Below are 12,108 nucleotides of genomic sequence, written 5' to 3'. Positions count from 1 at the left end.
ATTTTGACCCTTTTGAATTTCATTCGTATTATTCCTTTTCTGCATGCATGATTTAGCATAGTACTTATTGTTTTAATGCCTATTATTTCACTCGCAATGTAATTACGTTTAACGCATATAAATTTGAATCTAATGTCACTTCATTAAACACGATTTTTTAAATCATTAAGATGCGCAACCAGATGGAGTACCATTTGGCGGCGCATTACCTTCGGTTTCAGATTGTACTGAAATTCTCGAGATCACCCTAAAACGACCCTAACATCAAGACTCCTGGATATGTCTTGACATCGAGGTCTTCAGGATGCCGAAAAAAGATATTTTACTCATTTTTAACGTTCTCTTTGAAAGTTTTCAATTTATATCTTATAATTAGTTTTGTGTATGCATGACTTAGCATGGTATATATCGTTTTAAGTCCTATTATTTCACTCGCAATGTAATTATGTATAACGGGTATAAATTTGAATCTAATGTCACTTCATTAAACACGTTTTTTTAAATCATTAGTATGCGCCGCCAGATGGTGTACCATTTGGCGGCGCATAACATTCGGTTTAAAATTGTGCTGAAATTCATAAGATCACCCTAAGTTGTGCTTAAAACGAGCAAGACTCTCTGATCGTGCTTGACATTTGAAGTTGTCTAGATTCTGAAAAAGACATCTTTTCTCACAGAATCGCACCACGCACCTAACACCACCGACGGTTCATGGTGCTTGGTATTTTGTGTCTTTGGCCAAAATGTTCGATCTATCGTATCTTTTGACTCGTAGCTCCGATTTAGTCACCGTTTTTTATTCAAATCGTGTATTTTTTCGGGATCTATCCGTTGGCAAACTACCGTAGGCGGTTTATCCCAAATATTTTTCGAAACGAGACCTCGAAAGCCTTCACTTTTACCATTTTTCGATTTGACCGTTTTGAATTTCATTCATATTATTCCTTTGTGTATGCATGACTTAGCATAGTACATATTGTTTTAAGGCCTATTATTTCACTTGGAATGTAATTACGTATAACGCATATAATTTTGAATCTAATGTAACTTCATTAAACACGATTTTTTAAATCATTAATATGCGTCGCCAGATGGAATACCATTTGGCGGCGCATAACCTTCGGTTTCAAATCGTACTGAAATTCTCGAGATCACCCTAAAACGTCCCTAACATCAAGACTCCTGGATAGTGTCTTGACATCGAGGTCGTCAGGATGGCGTAAAAAGAAATTTTACTCATTTTTAATGTTCTCTTTGAACGTTTTCAATTTATATCTTATAATTAGTTTGGTGTATGCATGACTTAGCATGGTATATATCGTTTTAAGGCCTATGATTTCACTCGCAATGTAATTATGTATAACGGGTATAAATTTGAATCTAATGTCACTTCATTAAACAAGTTTTTTTAAATCATTAGTATGCGCCGCCAGATGGTGTACCATTTGGAGGCGCATAACCTTCGGTTTCAGATTGTGCAGAATTTCATAAGATCACCCTAAAACGGCCGAACGAGCAAGACTCTCTGAACGTGCTTGCCATTAGAAGTTGTCTAGATTCCAAAAAAGACATCTTTTCTCGCAGAATCGCACCTCGCACCTAATACCACTGACGGTTCGTGGTGCTTGGTGTTTTGTGTGTTTGGCCAAAATGTTCGACCTATCGTATCTTTTAACTCGTAGCTCCGATTTAGTCACCGTTTTTTTTCAAATCGTGTATTTTTTTGGGATCTATCCATTGGCAAATTGCTGTAGGCGGTTTGTCCCAAATATTTTTCGAAACGAGACCTCGAAAGCCTTCAAATTTGTCTTTTTTCGATTTTGACCGTTTTGAATTTCATTCGTATTATTCCTTTGTGCATGCATGACTTAGCATAGTACATATTGTTTTAAGGCCTATTATTTTACTCACAATGTAATTACGTATAACGCATATAAATTTGAATCTAATGTCACTTCATTAAACACGATTTTTTAAATCATTAATATGCGCCGCCAGATGGAGTTCCATTTGGCGGCGGATAACATCAAGACTCCTGGATAGTGTCTTGACATCGAGGTCGTCAGGATGCCGAAAAAAGAAATTTTACTCATTTTTAATGTTCTCTTTGAACGTTTTCAATTTATATCTTATAATTAGTTTGGTGTATGCATGACTTAGAATGGTATATATCATTTTAAGGCCTATGATTTCACTCGCAATGTAATTATGTATAACGGGTATAAATTTGAATCTAATGTCACTTCATTAAACACATTTTTTTAAATCATTAGTATGCGCAGCCAGATGGTGTACCATTTGGAGGCGCATAACCTTCGGTTTCAGATTGTGCTGAATTTCATAAGATCACCCTAAAATGGCTGAACGAGCAAGACTCTCTGAACGTGCTTGCCATTCGAAGTTGTCTAGATTCCGAAAAAGACATCTTTTCTCACAGAATCGCACCACGCACCTAATACCACTGACGGTTCGTGGTGCTTGGTGTTTTGTGTCTTTGGCCAAAATGTTCGACCTATCGTATCTTTAGACTCGTAGCTCCTATTTAGTCACCGTTTTTTTTCAAATCGTGTATTTTTTTGGGATCTATCCGTTGGTAAACTACTGTAGGCGGTTTATCCCAAATATTTTTTAAAAGGAGACCTCGAAAGCCTTCAATTTTGTCTTTTTTTGATTTGACCGTTTTGAATTTCATTCATATTATTCCTTTGTGTATGCATGACTTAGCATAGTACATATTGTTTTAAGGCCTTTTATTTCACTTGCAATGTAATTAGTATAACGCATATAAATTTGAATCTAATGTCACTTCATTAAACACGATTTTTTAAATCATTAAGATGCGCCGCCAGATGGAGTACCATTTGGCGGCGCATAACCTTCGGTTTCAGATTGTACTTAAATTCTCGAGATCACCCAAAAATGACCCTAACATCAAGACTCCTGGATAGTGTCTTGACATCGAGGTCGTCAGGATGCCGAAAAAAGACATTTTACTCATTTTTAATGTTCTCTTTGAACGTTTTCAATTTATATCTTATAATTAGTTTTGTGTATGCATGACTTAGCATGGTATATATCGTTTTAAGGCCTATTATTTCACTCGCAATGTAATTATGTATATCGGGTATAAATTTGAATCTAATGTCACTTCATTAAACACGTTTTTTTAAATCATTAGTATGCGCCGCCAGATGGTGTACCATTTGGAGGCGCATAACCTTCGGTTTCAGATTGTGCTGAAATTCATAAGATCACCCTAAAACGGCCGAACGAGCAAGACTCTCTGAACGTGCTTGCCATACGAAGTTGTCTGGATTCTGAAAAAGACATTTTTTCTCACAGAATCTCACCACGCACCTAATACCACCGACGGTTCGTGGTGCTTGGTGTTTTGTGTCTTTGGCCAAAATGTTCGATCTATCGTATCTTTGACTCATAGCTCCGATTTAGTCACCGTTTTTTTTTCAAATCGTGTGTTTTTTCGGGATCTATACATTGAGAAACTGCCGTAGGCGGTTTATCCCAAATATTTTTTAAAACGAGACCTCGAAAGCCTTCAATTTTGTGTTTTTTCGATTTTGACCCTTTTGAATTTCATTCGTATTATTCCTTTTCTGCATGCATGACTTAGCATAGTACTTATTGTTTTAATGCCTATTATTTCACTCGCAATGTAATTACGTTTAACGCATATAAATTTGAATCTAATGTCACTTCATTAAACACGATTTTTTAAATCATTAAGATGCGCTACCAGATGGAGTACCATTTGGTGGCGCATTACCTTCGGTTTCAGATTGTACTGAAATTCTCGAGATCACCCTAAAACGACCCTAACATCAAGACTCCTGGATATGTCTTGACATCGAGGTCTTCAGGATGCCGAAAAAAGACATTTTACTCATTTTTAACGTTCTCTTTGAACGTTTTCAATTTATATCTTATAATTAGTTTTGTGTATGCATGACTTAGCATGGTATATATCGTTTTAAGGCCTATTATTTCACTCGCAATGTAATTATGTATAACGGGTATAAATTTGAATCTAATGTCACTTCATTAAACACGTTTTTTTAAATCATTAGTATGCGCCGCCAGATGGTGTACCATTTGGCGGCGCATAACCTTCGGTTTAAAATTGTGCTGAAATTCATAAGATCACCCAAAAACGGCTGAACGAGCAAGACTCTCTGATCGTGCTTGACATTCGAAGTTGTCTAGATTCTGAAAAAGACATCTTTTCGCACAGAATCGCACCACGTACCTAACACCACCGACGGTTCATGGTGCTTGGTATTTTGTGTCTTTGGCTAAAATGTTCGATCTATCGTATCTTTTGACTCGTAGCTCCGATTTAGTCACCATTTTTTATTCAAATCGTGTATTTTTTCGGGATCTATCCGTTGGCAAACTACCGTAGGCGGTTTATCCCAAATATTTTTCGAAACGAGACCTCGAAAGCCTTCACTTTTACAATTTTTCGATTTGACCGTTTTGAATTTCATTCATATTATTCCTTTGTGTATGCATGACTTAGCATAGTACATATTGTTTTAAGGCCTATTATTTCACTTGCAATGTAATTACGTATAACGCATATAATTTTGAATCTAATGTAACTTCATTAAACACGATTTTTTGAATCATTAATATGCGTCGCCAGATGGAGTACCATTTGGCGGCGCATAACCTTCGGTTTCAAATCGTACTGAAATTCTTGAGATCACCCTAAAACGACCCTAACATCAAGACTCCTGGATAGTGTCTTGACATCGAGGTCGTCAGGATGGCGAAAAAGAAATTTTACTCATTTTTAATGTTCTCTTTGAACGTTTTCAATTTATATCTTATAATTAGTTTGGTGTATGCATGACTTAGCATGGTATATATCGTTTTAAGGCCTATGATTTCACTCGCAATGTAATTATGTATAACGGGTATAAATTTGAATCTAATTTCACTTCATTAAACACGTTTTTTTAAATCATTAGTATGCGCCGCCAGATGGTGTACCATTTGGAGGCGCATAACCTTCGGTTTCAGATTGTGCTGAATTTCATAAGATCACCCTAAAACGGCCGAACGAGCAAGACTCTCTGAACGTGCTTGCCATTCGAAGTTGTCTAGATTCCAAAAAAGACATCTTTTCTCACAGAATCGCACCACGCACCTAATACCACTGACGGTTCGTGGTGCTTGGTGTTTTGTGTCTTTGGCCAAAATGTTCGACCTATCGTATCTTTTAACTCGTAGCTCCGATTTAGTCACTATTTTTTTTCAAATCGTGTATATTTTTGGGATCTATCCGTTGGCAAACTGCTGTAGGCGGTTTGTCCCAAATATTTTTCGAAATGAGACCTCGAAAGCCTTCAATTTTGTCTTTTTTCGATTTTGACCATTTTGAATTTCATTCGTATTATTCCTTTGTGCATGCATGACTTAGCATAGTACATATTGTTTTAAGACCTATTATTTTACTCACAATGTAATTACGCATAACGCATATAAATTTGAATCTAATGTCACTTCATTAAACACGATTTTTTAAATCATTAATATGCGCCGCCAGATGGAGTTCCATTTGGCGGCGCATAACCTTCGGTTTCAGATTGTACTTAAATTCTCGAGATCACCCAAAAATGACCCTAACATCAAGACTCCTGGATAGTGTCTTGACATCGAGGTCGTCAGGATGCCAAAAAAAGACATTTTACTCATTTTTAATGTTCTCTTTGAACGTTTTCAATTTATATCATATAATTAGTTTTGTGTATGCATGACTTAGCATGATATATATCGTTTTAAGGCCTATTATTTCACTCGCAATGTAATTATGTATATCGGGTATAAATTTGAATCTAATGTCACTTCATTAAACACATTTTTTTAAATCATTAGTATGCACCGCCAGATGGTGTACCATTTGGAGGCGCATAACCTTCGGTTTCAGATTGTGCTGAAATTCATAAGATCACCCTAAAACGGCCAAACGAGCAAGATTCTCTGAACGTGATTGCCATACGAAGTTGTCTAGATTCCGAAAAAGACATTTTTTCTCACAGAATCTCACCACGCACCTAATACCACCGACGGTTCGTGGTGCTTGGTGTTTTGTGTCTTTGGCCAAAATGTTCGATCTATCGTATCTTTTGACTCATAGCTCCGATTTAGTCACCGTTTTTTTTCAAATCGTGTGTTTTTTCGGGATCTATACATTGGGAAACTACCGTAGGCGGTTTATCCTAAATATATTTCAAAACGAGGCCTCAAAAGCCTTCAATTTTGTCTTTTTTCGATTTTGACCCTTTTGAATTTCATTCGTATTATTCCTTTTCTGCATGCATGACTTAGCATAGTACTTATTGTTTTAATGACTATTATTTCACTCGCAATGTAATTACGTTTAACACATATAAATTTGAATCTAATGTCACTTCATTAAACACGATTTTTTAAATCATTAAGATGCGCTACCAGATGGAGTACCATTTGGCGGCGCATTACCTTCGGTTTCAGATTGTACTGAAATTCTCGCGATCACCCTAAAACGACCCTAACATCAAGACTCCGGGATATGTCTTGACATCGAGGTCGTCAGGATGCTAAAAAAACACATTTTACTCATTTTTAATGTTATCTTTGAACGTTTTCAATTTATATCTTACAATTAGTTTTGTGTATGCATGACTTAGCATGGTATATATCGTTTTAAGGCCTATTATTTCACTCGCAATGTAATTATGTATAACGGGTATAAATTTGAATCTAATGTCACTTCATTAAACACGTTTTTTTAAATCATTAGTATGCGCCGCCAGATGGTGTACCATTTGGCGGCGCATAACCTTCGGTTTAAAATTGTGGTGAAATTCATAAGATCACCCTAAAACGGTCAAACGAGCAAGACTCTCTGAACGTGCTTGCCATTCGAAATTGTTTAGATTCCGAAAAAGACATCTTTTCTAATAGAATCGCACCACGCACCTAACACCACCGACGGTTCGTGGTGCTTGGTATTTTGTGTCTTTGGCCAAAATGTTCGATCTATCGTATCTTTTAACTCGTAGCTCTGATTTAGTAACCGTTTTTTTCAAATCGTGTATTTTTTCGTGATCTATCCGTTGGCAAACTGCCGTAGGAGGTTCGTCGCAAATATTTTTCGAAACGAGACCTCGAAAGCCTTCAATGTTGCCTTTTTTCGATTTTGACCATTTTGAATTTCATTCGTATTATTCCTTTTGTGCATGCATGACTTAGCATAGTACATATTGTTTTAAGGCCTATTATTTCACTCATAATGTAATTACGTATAACGCATATAAATTTGAATCTAATGTCACTTCATCAAACACGATTTTTTAAATCATTAAGATGCGCCGCCAGATGGAGTACCATTTGGCGGCGCATAACCTTAGGTTTCAGATCGTACTGAAATTTTCGAGATCACCCTAAAACGACCCTAACATCAAGACTCCTGGATAGTGTCTTGACATCAAGGTCATCAGGATGCTGAAAAAGGCATTTTACTCATTGTTAATGTTCTCTTTGAAGGTTTTCAATTTATATCTTATAATTAGTTTTGTGTATGCATGACTTAGCATGGTATATTTCGTTTTAAGGCCTATTATTTCACTCGCAATGTAATTATGTATAACGGGTATAAATTTGAATCAAATGTCCCTTCATTAAACACGTTTCTTTAAATCATTTGTATGCGCCGCCAGATGGTGTACCATTTGGCGGCGCATAACCTTCGGTTTAAAATTGTGCTGAAATTCATAAGATCACCCTAAAACGGCCGAACGAGCAAGACTCTCTGAACGTGCTTGCCATTCGAAGTTGTCTAGATTCTGAAAAATACATCTTTTCTCTCAGAATCACACCACGCACCTAACACCACCGACGGTTCGTGGTGCTTGGTGTATTGTGTCTTTGGCCAACATGTTCGATCTATCGTATCTTTTGACTCGTAACTCCTATTTAGTCACCGTTTTTTTTCAAATGGTGTATTTTTATGGGATCTATCCGTTTGCAATCTGCCGTAGGCGGTTTTTCCCAAATATTTTTCGAAACGAGACCTCGAAAGCCTTCAATTTTGCCTTTTTTCGATTCTGACCGTTTTGAATTTCATTCGTATATTCATTTTGTGTATGCATGACTTAGCATGGTACATATTGTTTTAAGGCCTATTATTTCACTTGCAATGTAATTATGTATAACATATATAAATTTTAATCTAATGTCACTTCATTAAACATGCTTTTTTTTAAATCATTAATATGCGCCGCCAGGTGGAGTACCATTTGGCAGCGCATAACCTTCGATTTCAGATTGTACTGAAATTCTCGAGATCACCCTAAAACGACCCTAACATCAAGACTCCTGGATAGTGTCTTGACATCAGGATGCCGAAAAAAGACATTTTACTCATTTTTAATGTTCTCTTTGAACGTTTTCAATTTATATCTTATAATTAGTTTTGTGTATGCATGACTTAGCATGGTATATGTCCTTTTAAGGCCTATGATTTCAATCGCAATGTAATTATGTATAACGGGTATAAATTTGAATCTAATGTCAGTTCATTAAACAAGTTTTTTTAAATCATTAGTACGCGCTGCCAGATGGTGTACCATTTGGCGGCGCATAACCATCGGTTTCAGATTGTGCTGAAATTCATAAGATCACCATAAAATGGCCGAACGGGCAAGACTCTCTGACCATTCTTGGCTTCAAAGTTGTCTAGATTTCGAAAAAGACATCTTTTCTCACAGAATTGCACCACGCACCTAACACCACCGACAGTTCGTGGTACTTGATGTTTTGTGTCTTTGCCCAAAATGTTCGATCTATCGTATCTTTTGACTCGTAGCTCCGATTTAGTCACCGTTTTTTTCAAATCGTGTATTTTTTCAGGATCTATCCGTTGGCAAACTGCCGTAGGCGGTGTGTCCCAAATATTTTTCGAAACGAGACCTCGAAAGCCTTCAATTTTGCATTTTTCGATTTTGACCGTTTTCAATTTCATTCATGTTATTCCTTCGTGTATGCATGACTTAGCATAGTACATATTGTTTTAAGGCCTATTATTTCATTCGCGATGTAATTACGTATAACGCATATAAATTTGAATCTAATGTCACTTTATTAAACACGATTTTTTAAATCATTTATATGCGCCGCCAGATGGAGTACCATTTGGCGGCGCATAACCTTCGGTTTCAGATTGTACTGAAATTCTGAAGATCACCCTAAAATGACCCTAACATCAAGACTCCGGGATAGTGTCTTGACATCGAGGTCATCAGGATGCCGAAAAAAGACATTTTACTCATTTTTAATGTTCTCTTTGAAAGTTTTCAATTTATATCTTATAATTAGTTTTGTGTATGCATGACTTAGCATGGTATATATTGTTTTAAGGCCAATGATTTCACTCGTAATATAATTATGTATAACGGGTATAAATTTAAATCTAATGTCACTTCATTAAACACGTTTTTTTAAATCATTAGTATGCGCCGCCAGATGGTGTACCATTTGGCGGCGCATAACCTTCGATTTAAAATTATGCTGAAATTCATAAGATCACCCTAAAACGGTCGAACGAGCAAGACTCTCTGAACGTTCTTTCCATTCGAATTTGTCTAGATTCCGAAAAAGACATCTTTTCTCACAGAATCGCACCACGCACCTAACATCACCGACGGTTCGTGGTGCTTGGTGTTTTGCGTCTTAGGCTAAAATGTTCGATCTATCATTTCCAGAATGTTCGATCTATCGTATCTTTTGACTCGTAGCTCCGATTTAGTCACCGTTTTTTTTTAAATCGTGTATTTTTTGGGGATCTATCCATCGGCAAACCGCCATAGGCGGTTTGTCCTAAATATTTTTCAAAACGAGACCTCGAAAGCCTTCAATTTTTCCTTTTTTCGATTTTGACCGTTTAGAATTTCATTCATATTATTCCTTTTGTGTATGCATGACTTAGCATAGTACATATTGTTTTAAGGCCTATTATTTCACTCGCAATGTAATTACCTATAACGCATATAAATTTGAATCTAATGTCATTTCATTAAACACAATTTTTTAAATCATTAATATGCGCCACCAGATGGAGTACCATTTGGCGGCGCATAACCTTCGGTTTCTGATTGAACTGAAATTCTCGAGATCACCCTAAAACGACCCTAACATCAAGACTCCTAGATAGTGTCTGGACATCGAGGTCGTCAGGATTCCGAAAAAAGACATTTTACTCAATTTTAATGTTCTCTTTGAATGCTTCCAATTTATATCTTATAATTAGTTTTGTGTATGAATGACTTAGCAAGGTATATATCTTTTTAAGGCCTATTAATTCAATCGCAATGTAATTATGTATAACGGGTATAAATTTGAATCTAATGTCACTTCATTAAACACGTTTTTTTAAATCATTAGTATGCGCCGCCAGATGGTGTACCATTTGGCGGCGCATAACCTTCGGCTTAAAATTGTGCCGAAATTCATAAGATCACCCTAAACGGCCGAACGAGCAAGATTCTCTGAACGTGTTTGCCATTCGAAGTTGTCTAGATTCCGAAAAAGACATCTTTTCTCTCAGAATTGCACCACGCACCTAACACTACCGACGGTTTGTGGTGCTTGGTGTTTTGTGTCTTTGGCTAAAATGTTCGATCTATCGTATCTTTTGACTCGTAGCTCCGATTTAGTCACCGTTTTTTTCAAATCGTGTATTTTTTCGGGATCTATCCATTGGCAAACTGTCGTAGTGGTTTGTCCCAAATATTTTTCGAAACGACACCTCGAAAGCCTTTAATTTTGCCTTTTTCGATTTTGACCATTTTGAATTTCATTTTTTTTTGGGTAAAGGGTTACCCCGGTAAATATTATTAAAAAATAATAAAAGAATGATACAATGAGAGTTCAATGTTGTAAGCGCGCCTTACAACCAAACAACAAACCAAATAGACTATACATAAATTATGCAAAATCTAGACCCCACTACCAAAACAAGATTATGTTATGGCACTTTCCAACACTCCTTCATTACTCGAACAAAGGCAAAATTCCGAAACTTGATTGACAATAACTTCATTCGAACTGTTGAGAAGATAACTTCATAGAGCTGGTCCACCGAACGAGCCTTTTGGCCATATAACCGGTTGTTTCTTTCCTGCCACACATAGTAAACCAAGGCACCAAAAAAAAGTTTAGCAACAACACCACGAGCAACATTGCAGTTCGCATAAGGGATTAGAATTTCCCGAAGATTTTTCCAATCGCTACTCCAGTTTGCAACCGCAACCACATGCGTGAACTTCTCGCATAATTGTTTCGAAACGGGGCAATCAAAAAATAAATGATCATGCGAGTCAGGTTGAGACTTACACAAGGCACACGTCAAATTCACATTCAATTGTAAATTTCATTCCCATGCCTTTAATTTATCCTGGGTTTTCAACCGTTCTCCCATAAGAAGCCAAACAATAAACGCGTGTCGGGGAATGCATTGGTTATACCAAATCACGCTACACCACGGGATCGTAGGAGCATGGGGACGAATTGTATCCCATACCACACTAACTGGAAAATCTATCCAATTACCACTACAATCTCGCCATTGAACTATATCAGATTGATCCGTAAGAATGGGAGGCGCAACATCTTGGATAGCATTAAATTCTGTATACCACGTACTCGGCCATGTCAAATCCGAACCATGCATTACATCACACACCTTCTCATTTAATTGTACCCTTCACGAACAATGTTCCGACGAGAAATAATTTCTACAATAGTCCCATGAGGGGGCCAACGATCAAACCAAGCATTAGTGGTAGTCCCATTACCAATCTTATGAACAAAATGTACATGAATAATGTCTCTAATATTAAGCATTTTGCACCAACTCCAACTAGCATCATTAGGCATCACCACATCCCAAAAATTATGATTAGCCAAACGGTAAGTGTGCACCCACTTCACCCATAAAGATTGCTTATGGGATAACAGACGCCAAACTTGGGATGATAATAACGCCACATTCCATAGTTTGAGATGCCTAATACCGAGACCACCCTCTGTTTTTGGAAGGCATAC

General features: G+C 36.9%; 1 protein-coding gene across 1 annotated transcript; it reads right to left on the bottom strand.

Annotated features, from left to right (window-relative positions):
- Nucleotides 1-11,029: 11,029 nt before the first annotated feature.
- On the bottom strand, nucleotides 11,030-11,734 carry LOC139868065 (uncharacterized). The gene is made up of 2 exons (XM_071856402.1): nucleotides 11,447-11,734; nucleotides 11,030-11,326 (listed from the first exon to the last, which is right to left on the bottom strand). The coding sequence occupies exons 1-2, from the start codon at nucleotides 11,732-11,734 to the stop codon at nucleotides 11,030-11,032; spliced, it is 585 nt and encodes a 194-aa protein (XP_071712503.1).
- Between the last annotated feature and the right edge of the window lie 374 nt (nucleotides 11,735-12,108).

This window comes from Rutidosis leptorrhynchoides, chromosome 9 (genome assembly GCF_046630445.1).
Source record: "Rutidosis leptorrhynchoides isolate AG116_Rl617_1_P2 chromosome 9, CSIRO_AGI_Rlap_v1, whole genome shotgun sequence".
In the NCBI taxonomy this organism is placed as follows: Eukaryota; Viridiplantae; Streptophyta; class Magnoliopsida; order Asterales; family Asteraceae; genus Rutidosis; species Rutidosis leptorrhynchoides.
This window is presented reverse-complemented; position numbering and strand designations above follow the sequence as displayed.

Bases quoted from the DNA above. Each gene is read 5' to 3' on its own strand.
- LOC139868065 (XM_071856402.1), bottom strand. From the start codon at position 11,734: ATGCATGGTTCGGATTTGACATGGCCGAGTACGTGGTATACAGAATTT. The intron at 11,327-11,446 runs GCATGGGAATGA...TTATGCGAGAAG, and splicing joins AAACCCAGGATAAATTAAAG to TTCACGCATGTGGTTGCGGT.